This window comes from Sabethes cyaneus, chromosome 1, assembly GCF_943734655.1.
Source record: "Sabethes cyaneus chromosome 1, idSabCyanKW18_F2, whole genome shotgun sequence".
Taxonomy (NCBI): Eukaryota; Metazoa; Arthropoda; class Insecta; order Diptera; family Culicidae; genus Sabethes; species Sabethes cyaneus.
Window position 1 is genome coordinate 130,273,007 of NC_071353.1, and position 15,667 is coordinate 130,288,673.

The 15,667-nt window shown below is 41.4% G+C and overlaps 1 protein-coding gene across 1 annotated transcript; it reads right to left on the minus strand.

Annotated features, from left to right (window-relative positions):
* Positions 1–2,460: 2,460 nt before the first annotated feature.
* LOC128746227 (cuticle protein 21.3) lies at positions 2,461–14,338 on the minus strand. The gene is made up of 3 exons (XM_053843274.1): positions 14,327–14,338; positions 13,981–14,251; positions 2,461–2,687 (listed from the first exon to the last, which is right to left on the minus strand). Exons 1-3 carry the CDS (start codon positions 14,336–14,338, stop codon positions 2,461–2,463), a joined length of 510 nt encoding a protein of 169 aa, XP_053699249.1.
* Between the last annotated feature and the right edge of the window lie 1,329 nt (positions 14,339–15,667).

Here is a 15,667-nt window from a genome sequence, read left to right on the forward strand (position 1 = left end):
TTTCTATTTTGTCTTACGTTATTCTACTTTTCCCAATTTATTTCTTTAGTTTTCTGCACCGTTTTCTTGCTTTTTGCTCTCGCTTTCTTTTCAGTTTTGTTTTCTGTTTCATTGTTCCATTTTTGTTCGTTTCCTGTTCCATTCTTATTTCTAGTTCTCTTTCCCGTATTTTCTTTCGCATTTTCAGTTGTTGTTATTATATTAACGACACTTTACATTTGTTAGTGCATTCCTGTCGTCTTTCCGTCTTTCGAATTTTTCTTACTCTATTTATCTCCTTGCTTTCTCGTTTCTCTCGTCTTCACCTGTTCCGTTTTGATGCCCCATTTTACAGTCGCTCTTTATTCCGTTTTTGGCTCTTTTTCTCCCTTTCTCCCCGGTTTTCCTGATCTATCTCCCGTGGTTTCGTCCTTTCCCTACTGCTTTCGTTATTCTTTAGTCCGTTTTTCTTTTTCTTTTTTGTAACCCATTTTCCCGTTTTTTGTTCTATATTCCTCGTTAATCTCCCGTTTTACCTCTTTTTCCCGTTTTTGTCGTTTCCTCTAACGACTTTCTTTTTCATTCTTTCGTTATTATTCTTTTCCCTTTTGGTTTCCCTTGTTTTCTTGACCAAATTCCCTTTTTTTATCTCCTTTTACTCCTTTTTTCTTCCGTTTCTTCTTTTTCTGTCCGCACCACTTTCTTTATTCCTTTTCTCTTGTCTTCCTGTCAGGTTTTTCGCCTTTTACCTGAACCCCAAATTCTGAGCATCCTCTGTTCCGTTTTTTGTTTTTCTTTTTCCATTTTTCCGGTCCCGTTTTTTTTTGTCATTTCTTGTTCCGTTTAGTTTAAATTTATTTCAGTCCCCATTTTCGTATTTTTTACTTTTTACTCACCCTTTTTCGTCCATTCGACATTCGTCTGTTCCGTGCTTTCTCTTTTTATGTTCTGCTCCCCTCCTTTTCTTTCATGTTCTGTTTTTCTTTTCCGTTTTCTGTTTTCAGGTTTCATTTTTTATCCGATTTTTCTTCTTTTTCTGTGCTCGTTTATCCAATTCCCTGCTCATGTATTTCTTACCTTTTCTTTTTCTTCTTTTCTATCTCATTTTGTATCCTTTTTTGTTTCATTCTTCTCCTGTATACAGTTTCAGTTCTATTTCCCGTTTTTCTCGTTTCCTCTGACTGTTTTCTTTTTCCTCTTTCGTTTCGTCTACTTTTACCTTTATTTTCCTCTTATTTTCGGTTACGTATTCGTTTGCTTCTCTCGTTTTCCCTTCTTTTCCCTTTAGTTTTTCCTTTCTTCTGCACGCTTCTCGTCGAAGTTGAAATTAGACAACGATGGACATTAGACGTTGGAAATCTAACTTGAAAATGAACTTAGAGTAGGAATTAAAATTGGATTTGAAATACCTGGAGTTGTGTTTGGAAATGGACTTGAAACTAGAATTAAAATTGGATTTGAAATAAGTCTTGAAATTCGCCATGAAATTAGAATTAAATTTGAACTTGAAATTGAGCTTTGATTAGGCATTAATCTAAACTTAAAATTAATTTTTTAACTGGCGTTGTAATTGCCCTTGAAACAATAACTATTTTTGTGCGATAAATTAACTTATCGCAAAAATAGTGGCCGATTAAATTAAAAACTGCAAACTTCTGCACTCACTACACACACTGACTACAGAAAATATTTTATTGTACATTACATTTTGCAAAGAAGGTAGGGCTCGTGTCTCTGTGTGCCCCAGCCCGAGCACGCCAGTGATGATAGAATTACGTTCCAAGACGCACTTCATAGTCAGAGAGTCCTCCACATCGACTTCCGTTGCCGAACGCCCAACGCTTAAGGATGTTGAAACATAAACAGTACAACGCGTCCGATAGGAATGGAACAAAATTTATTAGCTCCTTTCTAGTGGATTTTCTTTTTCACATTTTTATTGGCTTGTTCTTTCCGAAGGACCCTTTCATTTGATTCTCTTCTCGGAAGGGTGGACTTTTTACAGAAAGAGAGAGATAGAAGAGTTGAAGTGTATAAGTAAAAACCCACTCGACTTTGTCTTGCCGTCGATACTGGTGGAAGCAAATCATTCCGGAGGCTTATTAAAGTAGAGGAAAGCTACATATTTATAACGATAAAATCTCAGTTCTTGCAGTTATTCCAGTGAGCTGCAATGTTAAAGCTACGCTTGCTATACACTAAGACACAAACGGATACATATTTCCTTGACTGCCATGACCTTAACTTCTAGTAAATCGATTTCGGTGTAGATTCGTATATTCGGTTGAGCTAGGCCGGTGAAGCGGGCGGTTCATCGTAAATATCGATTTTTGGTACGAACTGACCAAGTCCAATAGCCGATGGCACTTGATTACCAGGCATAATGGGCACCAAGGCCGGCAAACGATACCACAGCGCCGGGATGGGCCAACGGGGCGGCAGCGATTGGAGCTCTGAAAGAGGATCGGACGAAGTTTTAATTTATACATTGTCTGTTGGTGCCACCGCCTCCAGCCGGTGACGGTCGATTTCATACTTGTACGCTAGCGGAGCGGCCAGAGCGTGTCCATAGGCGGGAGCCAAAGCGTGTCCATAAGCTGGAGCCAAACCGTGTCCATAAGCTGGGGCCAAAGCGTGGCCATAGGCCGGGTAGGCAGCTTTAACGACCGGTGCGGCCAGCGCGTGTCCGTAGGCAGGATAAGCAGCGGCTGTGCAAATAAACAAACATTCCGTATCACTCAAAAGTAACTTATACGTGGGAAGAAAGGACTCGGTTTTTTTAGGACTCACAAATCCTTATTTAACCTGCAGTTAAACATAAATTGTTGACTGGAATCGTTACGTACCTACGGCGGGAGCTGCATAGTGAGCTAGAAATAGAGATAAAAAAGTGAAAAGTTACCTCTACAGAAAGGCTTAGAATGTAAAACTAGAACACCCAGAGCGGGATGCATTGTGTGATAAGCACTGAATTGGGAAAAAAGAGAAAAACGCAATTTCTCTTACACCCAATCTGTAACGGGTGTCCGCACAAAGCCCTTCAAAGATGAGTCCTGCTTTCAACTTTTCCCGGAACCCCGCCGGATACATTTCACCCGAAAGAGAAAATTAAAGTCCTAGCTGTCCTGTCCTGACTCGTGACTGCTTGGAGCTAGCGAAGCGCTGCACAAGATATTAATGGCAAAAACGTGATAAGTGCTTTTTTCTCCACCGCCTGTATAGATTCAGCTTCCGAGAAATAAAGCTTTTCTGGAAGATACAATAGTACATCCTGCTTTCGAAAACAACCACTACATACCAGCACTGGGGCTGGCGGGGTGGTGTAAACTAGATACATTTACCCTAGTTCCGTTGCTGCGTAAAATGATGGAACTGGGTTACCGCGTGATGGCAGCCAACTGCTTTGCGGGTGATTTAATTGTAGTGGAACGGCTTACGGGGAACGGTGGAACACATGCAACAAATGCTGCCCAAAATCGGAGTGTAGTTCCTTGTTGCTAAACTTACTAAGTTGGATTGATCATGTCGACAGAATCATTGACATCTCTAGGTATGCCGATATTGCTTTTAATAAATTTATGTGAATCATACAAACATGCGTTTGAGCAATTCCAGCTCAAAACACTGAAAAAAGGCTATTTTTGACTCGATTTTTTTTTTGATCGGAATGAAATTTCCCGGATGTGTTGGATACCATGCATGAATCTATTTTCCACTAAACTTGATTTTCTTCGTCAAGAGTAACTTATCAAAAGGGCGTTTTTAGAAATGAGATTATTCCAAACTTTTATTCCAAAAATCATATTTTGAAAACTACTCATTTAATCAAAATGACGTCAAAAGAAAAGTTGTAAGAAATTAAGTGTATTTTCAGGAAAAAATTACACTAAAAAAAAATTTTTCAAAACCATAATAAAAATCATAAAATGTCAATTTTCAATTTTCAAATGTCAATTCATAACCCTCCCCTCCGATTCAACTATTTTTTTAAAGATAGCTTAAATTATGGTCCAAAATCTCGTGAAGAGCTATCGAAGGATCCTCTTTCGATTTTTTTTTAATTTTGAAGTTCGACAAATTTTTCAAAAATATCCAAATTTTATTTCTTTTTTTTTGTAAAACTCAAACAACTCGCAGGATTTTTGGGAAAATAGAAAGAAGGCTTACAGACTATTGACATGTGTTGGGACGAGGGAGGGAATCCAATCACAAACGAGCGCAAGGTGGTCGGCTACAGGGGGGGCTCTGTAGCCGCAAGGTTACCGAGTCTGCTATGACAAGCGAATGGTCGTGGGTTCGAATCTTAGTAGAATCAGGCCTTTTGATGTCAAAGTGACTTTTAGCATGGGTTTATTCTCTGGCCCCTCATCACACTTCCTTCATGCTGAGTTCTACATTATCCCGAAGACGCTTCTTATGGTTAGTATACTGGTATGAGGACCTAATGAGGTAATGGTTTTGAACCTCAGGAGGACTCACCAGTGCTAACTATAACGAGATGAAACAGGTTTGGTATAGTAGGACATGCATCGAAGCATGGGTAAAACCCTCAACACATAAGCACGCATAAAAAAATATAAGCTTATCGTTTACTCAATAACGATAAAGCACAGAAATGCAGTGCAGAATACAGCATACACCCGGGCAACATTACAATAGATCAATAATGTTGTGGTCAAAGTGATAAGCCCATACAAAAAAAAAGGTGGTCGACAGACGGAAGCAGTTCTTCGTTGAACACCTCAATGGCGAAGTCGCAGAAGGAGGCGGAACGGAATTCAACCTAGGAGCGCTCATGGAAGATAGTAATGTCTTAGCACCTGATCTCCAAGAAGTCAAACGAGAGATCGGGCTGCTGAAGACCAATAAAGCCGCTGGGAAGGACCGCCTACCGGCAGAGCTTTATAAACGTGGCGGAGAAACGCTAGCAAAGGCTCTACACTGGGTTCTTTCGAGGAATTGGGAGGAGGAAAAGCTACCGGAGGAATGGATGGAAGGAGTGGTTTGCCCCATCTACAAAAAGGGTGATCGGCTAGACTGCTGCAACTATCGCGGTATTACGCTGGTAAACGCCGCCTACAAGGTACTCTTCCAGATCCTGTTACGCCGGTTGTCACCGATAACACAAGGTTTCGCAGGGAATTATCAGGCGGGTTTCAAGAGGGCTCGCGAAACTTCGGACCAAATTTTTACTATCCAACAGATCTTGCAGAAATGTCGGGAGTACAACGTGCCCACGCATTACATCTTTATTGATTTCAATGCAGCATACGATACAGTCGATCGAGACAAGCTATGGCAGATAATGCACGAACACGGTTTTCTAGACAAACTGACGCGACTGATCACAGCTACATTGGATCGAGTGATGTGTTTCATACGCATCTCTGGGACACTCTCGAGGAACTTTGCGACGGCGGAGGCAATCTACGCCAGACTGAAAGCGGAGTCTAGAAGAATTGGGCTAAAAATAAATGCGTCGAAGACCAAATACATGAAAGGAAGAGGCTCAAAGGAAACAAACGCGCGTCTCTCACGGACGGTAAGCGTTGACGGCGATGAAGTGGTAGAGGAGCTCGTGTATTTGGGATCGCTGGTGACCGCGGACAACAACACTAGTAAGGAGATCTAGCGGCGCATCCAAGCGGGAAATCGGGCCTACTTTGCCCTTCGTAAAACGCTACGATCAGGAAGCATACGCCGCTGCAAGAAGCTAACAATATACAAAAACGGTAGTTCTTTATGGACTTGAAACCGTGATGCTGCTCACGGAGGATATACGCACCCTAGCCGTGTTCGAGCGGAAAGTGCTGCGGACGATATTTGGCGGAGTACAAACTGAAAGCGGAGAGTGGCGGAGACGTATAAATCACGAGCTACAGGCACTGCTTGGGGAGACTCTCATCGTACATCTAGCGAAAGTTAGCAGGCTACGGTGGGCCGGACACGTCGTAAGGATGCCGGACGACAGTGCGACGAAAATAGTCCTCTTCAACAACCCCACCGGCACCAGGAACAGAGGGGCCCAACGTGCACGATGGCTCGACTAGGTCGAAAGCGATTTGTGACTTTTGAGACGACTAGGAAATTGGTGACGAGTGGCCCAAGACCGAGTTGAATTGAGATGAGTACTTGAAACAGTGCGAGCCACCCCGGTTCTATGCTGAAGAAGAAAAAGAAGCAGCTTACAAGTTATATACAGGGTGTTAGGTAGCTTAGTATAAGTAAATAGTTCTGGGGGTGATACAGGACCACATCTGACGAAAAAAAATCTTTCTAACCTTATGGCCAAATCTCAATCATTACAGAGTTATTAAACAGTTTTAGTTTTCAGTTCTATTTGCTTTAAGTTGCTCTAGTACAAAAACTAGGGGGGCCCTGTAACCGCAAGGTTACCGAGTCTGCTTTGACAAGCAAATGGTCGTGGGTTCGAATCTTAGTAGAATCAGGCCATTCGATGTCAGAGTGACTTTAGCGTGGGTTTATTCTCAGGCCCCCCATCGCCCTTCCTTCATGATGGATTCTATATTATCCCGTTAAGGCCTATAGACAATGCAAAAAGGACTCTTATAATTAAATGCACTGGTTAGCTGCGCAAGGGTGACTATAATTGGGGACGATGCTGTCATGTGGAACGAGGTGGGTAAATTAGAAAAACATTGAAGGAAGGGCAAAACCTAATTACACATAAGTACGCATTAAATTTAATAAGTATATCGATCATTCAATAGCGATTACAACAACAAAAATGCAGTGCGGGTCATACAGAAAACACCCGAGCGATATCACAGTAGATCAACGATACTGGTCGCAGTAATTGATGAGTCCATTCAGGAAAAATAAACCATGTAAAGGGGCCTTAAGGGCCCCCTCGATCCTAAAACCACGCGCGGAAGGACCAAATCAAAAAAAGAAATAAAAAAACCGTTTTTAATCGCACTACCGACCGGACGGGTCGGCGTGCCAAATTGGACTCTCATTTATTTTCCTAAACTTTTTACACAAAGTTAATTCTTACTTGCTAAAAACTGTTTACCCTAAGGAAACTCCTCCTTCGCGAGGTAGTTCCGTCCTATTCTCCCTAGCGGCAGACCTCACGCTGTCCGTTGAGCTTCCCTCTCGCGCATACATTTTAGCCCTCGCGCGGGAACTTTGTTTTTTGTCAACTCGAACAGTTCCGCGCTTCGTTGTTTACCTTAGTCGGCAAAACTGCAACTTCGCGCAACCCCGCATTTGTTTTGGGAACTGTTCGTGACGGCAGGTTAAGAAACTTGCGCGTTCATTAACCTAGAATGGTGCCGAACGCGTTGTTTTTCATCGAAGTATTTTGCCCTACCGGCGCCGTCGCTCGATCGAGTCACTGACCGGCGCGGGTAATCGAATAAAATGTTAAAGTTAATAATAATATGATTTGATCCAGGATTTCGTCCTTCGGATCCAGGCAGGATTAGTATACGGGAGAGTAGCGGGCAGGGTCGCTACACATGCCACCATGTAGATAGCTCAATTCTGTTAATTTCATTCGACAGCTGAGAAAATGTTGTATTGAAAATTGCTCTTAAGCCCCCAACTTTATGAAATTTAGTACCTTTTAAGAAACACAAATCTTTGAAATAAGGCATACATCACGCATATCATACTAGATCACCGCGTGCGACGAACACGGTCTGATGCATATGGAAAACAATGAAGAAACAGATTTCTCGTTTCAGAAACAGACGTTTCTGAAAACAATTGCAGTATTAAAATGTATTTTTCGAAAGAACTCGCGGACATTCACCTTTGTTATGGCTTAGCTAATTATATAGCAAAGCAGCCCAGCAAGGGTATGGTTATAGATTTTCTGATCGTCGGCTACCTAATGCAAGTAGGGCAAGACTGTCCAGAACGCACCGTGGGGTAGAATGGCCCATGCTATTAATTGTTTAAAAACGCGGAAACTATTTGGTAAAATTATGAATGCGCATTTTATTTTGGTGTAAAACAAGCTAATTCATAATTGTGTAGAATGTAAAAGCATCAAACACAGCCACATCCAATAAAATCAAGCGATTATCCGCGATCTCATTCCACATGTAAGAAATCACGGTTTTCTCTTAAGCTTTTACCACTAGTCGGTATGCAAATTTCATAATAAATACAGTCTATCTAATTGATATACTGTCATACTCGATGATTCATCACAAAAACGACATTAACAAGGCATGTTTTCCACATATATTGCAAAAAACTTCAAAATACAAAACAGGGGTAGAATGCATCACAGCGGGATCGAACAGTCCCAAATATTAAATTTGCAGGCATCTTTCGTTTCGGATTATTTATTAAAAATGTAGCAATATTATGTATTGTATAGGGCTTAGAATTTGCCTTAAACCTAATTGTACATTGTTTAACTTACAATATTTCATCACACATCAGTTGGAGAAAAGTAGATAAATAAATTTTATTGCCAATTATGTTGAGATATGAACCCATTATATCCCAGCAAAAAAACGTATGTAACAAACGCTATAACGAACGCTTCCGCCATTTCGGCAGCCTAGTTTTACGAGTTTATACAACACGTGATAATATGTAAATTTGCTGGTTGCGTTTAACGCCTAGCTGGGCAAACTTGGTGCGTTTTGTCCACGGGCTTTGGCGTTTTGCCCCACATAATGACTTTGACTCTTGGCAAAAATCGTCAAAAATAACAAAAAATACTGGTTTTTGTTTGTTAGGAAATTTCACCAGGAGTAAGTGTAAAAAAGATCCCAAAGTCTTCTAGAAGTTGAAAAACGTGGAACAAACACGCCGTTGCTCTGCAAAATGATGTTTTGCTTAAGCGGTGCATTCTGCACCACTTTACCCTAAGTGAACACAAATCCAGAAGTGTTCGTTTTGTTACACAATGATTTTAATTCAGGGACGTCTACGACAATGCACCGCCACTTCCGAGAAGGAACGTTGCTTTCAACGAGGATTCGAGGGGAGCATCATCGGCTAAAATTTTGCAGATCAGGGGCAATGATCTCAAGACAAGGCAAATAACCTAAGCGGCTTGAGTTTTACAAGACTATGAAAGCAAAAGTAGAGGCGAACTGTCAATTTATGAAAAACATTGTTATTGCTGTTATTGTTTTGTTCGTCGCACGCGGTAATCTAGTATGCTATGCGCGATGCATGAATTCTAGCAGTTTTCAGATACTATTTCAACACCAAATACGATACGTTTAAAACTAAATTTCAACGAAACTAAAGAAGATAGGTGTTTTACGTAAAAAACGAATTAGAGGACGGTACCAGAGCTTCAAATTGGTGAACAAAAGCAAAACTGATCACATCTTTTTAGGAGAAAATAGATAAACGCCTTGAGAATTACTTATTTCAAAGCTTTTTGGTTCTAAAAAGTTAATAAATCTCATGAAGTAAGAGTTTAAGACCAATTTTCAGTAAGAAAACTTTAAAAGTAAAATACAAGTTTTTACGACCATCGGATCACGGGAGTTACGGGTACCTAACCTATCCTGCCTAACCTTAAAGAACTTTACTATTGCTTTCGGTTTCCTGCCTTGCTTCTCGTTGCTCATCTGTTTCTTAAAATCGTAATGACATTTTTTTATGCTATCGGCTGTAATCGACCAATCACTTTTCGTTTGGGCGGTACAATTATTCTTAATGTCCTTGAAACAGAACCAAATGCCAAATTAGTCAAAGTATCTATAAAAAATGTCTTTGAAAAGTATTTAAGGTTATGATGATGTCATTACAAATTCGTGCGAAGGAGTGAAATAAGTTCCAGTCGAAATCCACTTGCGATGAACTGCTTAAAAACGGTTCGGTAACCTTTCGTAAATGCTTAATATCATTGGCTGGTAAATGACTGGATATCGTCAGAACCTCGCGGTCTATTTTATACCTCTAGGTCCACAGCCTCTTATCCAACATCTCCGATCGCTACCTCCTCATGGTACCAGCCGGGTACGTACCTTAGTGGAAATCGGGTAACCATTTGAGACGAAGGTTGTATGCGGACAAAAGAGGAGGCATTCATGCGAATGCTAAGGATTAACACTTCCCCTGCAAATGACAGACCTCCGTAGTAGATATACGAATGAACCTGATACTAGGGGGCTCCGTAGCCGCAAGGTTACCGAGTCTGCTCTGACAAGCGAGTGTAGAAATTTTAGTAGAATCAAGCCATTCGAAGTCAAGTGACTTTAGCATGGGTTTATTCCCAGGCCCCTCATTTACCCTTCCTTCATGCTGAATTCTATATTTACCCACTAAAGCCTCTTGACAGTGCAAAAAGTCCCTCCTATAGTTAACTTTACTGGTGAGAGGAACGAATGAGTCCTCGCCAGGGACGGCTATAATATGGGATAGTACTAGCAGCGTGGAATAAGTGGGTAAAGTAGATCAAGCTTTGAAGGAAGGGTGAACCCCAAAAACACACAAGCACGCATAAAAATTAAAATAAGCATATCGCTCACTCAATAGCGATTATAGCAAAAAGAAATGCAGTGCAGGTCATTTAGCAAACACCCGGGCGATAACACAATAGATCAACTATACTGGTCGCCGTGATGATCCCACACATGGAAAAAAAACCTGATACTACCGAGAATCAGAGCAAAAGGTCCTAAGAAACGCGCACTGGGTAGCTTTAGTTTGTCCGAAAACCGTACTCGTGCATTATCTGCCATAGCAGTTCGCCTTCAACTGTATCGTATGATGCCTTGAGATCCATATGATGGGCACTATAAGGAGGATGGTTGTAATAGCTGTAGCCTTCACAAACGAGCTCAACATCATTACTAGAAACCTTGAGTTGGTGGAGGCAATCAACGCCAGACTAAAAACGGATTCAATGAGGATTAGGTTACAAATCAATGCGTAGAAAACTAACTATATGGTAGGAAGGCGCTCCACAGAAAACAACGTTTGGCTCCCACGGACAATGATTATTGACGGCTATGAACTGGCGTGGTTGAAGTGGAGTTTGTATACTTAGGATCTCTAGTTTCAACGACTATTCAACGACGCATCCAAGCTGGAAGTCGAGCCTACCTTTCCCTCCGCCAGAAGCTTCTGTCAAGGAGTATACATCGCCGTACAAAACTGACGATACACAAAACGCTAATCATACCGGTAGTCTTCTACGGACTTGGCACAGTAACTTTACTTACGGAAAACATACGTGCACTTGCCGTATTTGAAAGAAACGTGTTGCGGACTATTTTTGGCGGAGTACAAACGGATAGTGGAGGGTTGCAGGCATTATTTGGAGCGATTCCCATCGTACACCTGGCGAGCGTTGGGATACTACGGTGGGCCGGTCATGTCGCAAAGATGACGGACGACTGTGCAGTGAAATACGTTCATGTCAAGAAGCCCACCGGCACCCGGAATAGAGGGGCCCAACGTGCTAGATGGCTCGACCAAGTTGAAGCCGACTTGCGTGTGCCGAGACGCTCAACAAATTGGCGACGTGTAGCCCAGGACCGACTACAGTGGAGAGGAATTCTTGATACGGCAAGCGCCACCCCGACTCTCGGCCTGTAGAAATAAGTAAGTAAGAGTGAATGGCCCCGAGAGCAAGTGGGACAGGGCATGCGAAAGTTCGTGGAGGAGGGACTAGAGTGAAGGATACGGATGAAGCCTCCAAGCTTCCAATGGACTCCACTACTGGTGTCTCCTACAGGGCGGCCGTAGATTACATCAGAGTTGGGATCTATAATGACTATCCCTGCACTGAACTGAGGTCGGTTCAGCTAGATACAATACACGGCTCCATTAATACCCATAGAACAGCAAAGAAATGAGTAGGTTAGACCCAAATTCTTTAACTGTTCGTACAAGCCCAAGTACTTAAATGTTTCTTATAAGGACCAGGAAACCTAGGGTCCTAGGAAACAAGGGATGGACTGTTCTGTTTGTTATCGCTATTGAAGGTGTAATCCAGCGAGCGGTCATCAAAACGAGAAGAGCGATCGTCAACAAAAGTAGTCAACCAATACTCTTCGCAGACGACCATACATAATTACTAGAAACTATGCGACGGCAGTCTGTACGGTCTGTATGGTTTATACGGCGAAACTGTACTGGCACTTGCTACTACAAGGCGCTACACGTTAAGGCTGTGCGAGATCTCGCGAAATTTCTTCTTTACCGAAATCGGACGAAAGCAATCGAAATTTACCATAAATTCAACTGTAATTTAATGGTGATCTACCATAAGATCTAAGGTATATTTCGCACGATTTTGTTAAATTTTGGAAAACACGAAATTTCGTGAAATCTCGCCCAGCTTTACTGCACATGACGTTGTTCGTTCGTTAGTATGTTAGCCGCGATTCTCATTGAGGAGAAGCTCCATTCCTCGGGTTGGAGCTTGGAGGTTAAGAAAGTGGTGGAATCTTCCTTTTGTCCAGTCCACTGTGGTTCAATGGTACATCACTGCCTGCGATCCACAGGACCTGGGAGGAGAAGTGGGTTCGAATCCAGTTATAATTGGCTCCGATTGTAGCGTGGTACGATCCGTGGATCCCCCATCTTGAATAAAAAGGAACGATACACAATATTTTAAGCATTGCTTCAATGACTCTCCCTTACCGCATTTTGCACTCTTTCCCCTTCACTGCTTGTCCTCTTTGTTTGGATCCTATCAATATCTTAGTTTCATTACTTTCTTCCATCAAATGGTTAAAACCACATTAAAATAATCCAAAAAAAACTTTCTTCTATCGTCCCCTCTCTTGATTGTAAAAATTACCCTTATAAAAAATTAATTATATGCCTTACCTCGTAAAAAGGCCAAGACAAAATTTTATTTTATTTTAATTTCTTTTCTATAACTTTTGCCACTAAGGTACCCAAAGATATAAATAATTCCTCAATATTAACCAATTGATTTATCTTTACTGGTCCACTGTGCCATGGTGGGAAATAATTCAAATGCAATGAAAGAAAGAAGGGCAAATCTAATCCACTGTCTACTCCATTCTATGAACGACTTTCAAGCTGCTGTGCAATGAATGATGACTTCGCTCTGCTTATAAGTGAGTCAATTTTACAAGCATTATCAATTTCAACTTTTAACCACATTTACGTAACGTTTTAAACAGGATTCTACGGTGGTTTAAAAAATTTGATTACACGATTGTACTTGGAAGCGAAAAGAAAATAAAATAATAAATATTTTGATGCTCCTCTAGAGTACGATGAAAAAAAATAAAATTTTAAAAACTCAACCGAATTTGCGCTTGATAGGACAAAAACTTCCTCTTTTATCCTCTTGTTTGTCTCATGTTAATGCTTTACATTATTACACCAAATATGCCGATGGGTCACAGAATTTAATGAATATTTTTCCACTTCAATCAAAAGTAGCTTCGCATAGAAACAACGTTTTCGGCAAAAAATAACCGAACAGTAAATAATAATATAATATTCCAAGAACAGAACAGTTTTCATCTACGGCAAACAACAACAGCAAAATGCATATTGTTACAGTAACAGTCAACGAATAAATGCAGATAAGTTTATCCACAAAAGTGGTGCTGGTCATTATACAACAAAATATTATACAGAAAAAAATAAACTGCAATGTTTTGACCGCTTCTACTCTTATGCGTGAAACCTTTCCGGGTTACATTCGTGCTTGAATTTCTGAGAAAATATTTTAGCAATAGCACTCAATAATGATTTCCGGATTGTACTACTAAGTACAATCTGATAGTTGGATTGTAGCAACTGTTCAATCCATTCCATTTGAGTTCCCAAAACGCCCGTAAATACCAAACCGAGGCAAACATTCATCACTATTGATCATTTTTTCCCCCATCATTGTATCAACACTGCTCGCGGAAAATTCACATTTCGTTGTTACGCATCAAGTGGCTAAAACCAATCATACCGAACCGCTTGTTTTCCAGGCGTAATCATATTTCACATCCATTTTCCCTTAATACATCTACGGAAATCCCCAACATAAAGGGATGGGGATGATGCACTCACCGGCGGCTGGATAAGCGGCAGCAGCATAATGCGGTGCATAGGCAATTCCGTCATTGCTAAGCCGAGAGCTTTGCACGCGAACCGACGAGTGTGCCGAATCGACGGCTTTAGCATACTGCGACAGGACATTCTGTCCGTACAGTCCCTTGACGGTGTGCTCATGGCTGGAACCGACCGAATGGTAATCCAGACTGGGCGCCGCAATCGAGTAGGCAGCCGGGCCTCCGGCGCTCACGCAACTGACCAGCAATGCCACGGCCGGGATGATGTACTGCAGTAGATAAAACACACATTTTTCACATGAAAAATCTTATCACATTGGTTACACTGCCCACAGCAGAACTACCTTGAATGCCATTATTTGAATAGATTTCGTAGAATTAGAATCACGTTTTCACCGAGAAACTCACCGCTTAGAACTGTTCCTAAATTAACCAACGCAACAAGCTTTTATACGTAAAGGGTGTGCTGCTGCAGCAGTCCCAGAAAGCCTGAAGCACTCCGAGTGATTGGCCGCGCGCGCCCGTCCACGGCGGCGCGGCACGGTGTTGTCGGTCCAAGGCATTCTCTAGCAGGGAGACTGACTGCGTTGTCTCGCTTACGCCTGCTGATTTCCAAAAAAAAGTATAATGCGGCCCCTGCGATATACCTATACCTGAGCCGCAAGGTTCTGCCTGCCCGAGAACCGGTGAGTGTGATTTGTTGTTGTAGGCCTACAACAGTTTTATGCGTTACACCCATCGCACCGTAGGCCACGCGACAAACGTTCTTTCGTTGATGAACGGGTGTCGTTGCTTTAGATCGGTATATAAATATATTTAGAACGAATGAATTTATTATTATTCATAAACTGGTAGAGCTTTCAATGGTGCTGGGTGTTACATAACAGCGTCGGGGTGTGCGACCTCGAAGTGCACTTTTATCAACTTTATTTGTCGATCGCTCAGCGAGCCTGAATTTCCCCGTAAATTCGAACAAACGATCTATTGAGTTTTAAGAATTAATTTAGCGATAGCATGCTACGATTATTCAATAGACTTTAACGTTTTACGAGCGGAAATGGCAAACAATACTTGCAGCCGATTTTGACGTGTCGCGTAAATGCAATTATTCCGATGTTGAAAGCAAAATATGTAGCGAGTTCGGTTGTACTGCAGCAACACGTAAAATAAAGTACTAATCCTGTTTCCAACAGAACGTTTCGTCAGAGGGAAAACCTAATCATTTTTTTTGCAATGATGTTTAACCGTCTAGTGCACAAAATTTATCTCCATCTGTATAAATTTATCAAATTTTGCGTGAAGATTTCAAATAATTGTAAAACTTCAAACTATTATTCTGAATAGAAAAATTAGACCGTAATCAGAGATTAAGAGGGCATGTACACGTAAAAAAGAGGTAAATCAAGGATTTTTGAAGATTTGTAAGGATTTCTCCCTAGTAAAATGAAGGGGTTTAGAAAGTCCAGGGTGAAGCAAATAAAGTTGTTATATAAAACGCTATGCGATTCCGAATATGGAATATGGATTGATCCAAACAGTTCATGCAAAAGGCCAAGGAACGAGCGCACGGTTTAAGTTCAAAAAGAAACTAATCTCAAAGGTCGGCAGATAACAAACAAATAATTCGCGCGGTTTACCAGCATCGCTTTGCCGTATCAAGAATTCCTCTCCATTGAACTGGGTCC

What these genes read in the sequence shown, in the direction of transcription:
- LOC128746227 (XM_053843274.1), bottom strand. An exon ending in TGCCGCTTATCCAGCCGCCG is followed by an intron (nt 2,688 to 13,980) that starts GTGAGTGCATCA and finishes TTATTTGCACAG; the next exon opens with CCGCTGCTTATCCTGCCTAC.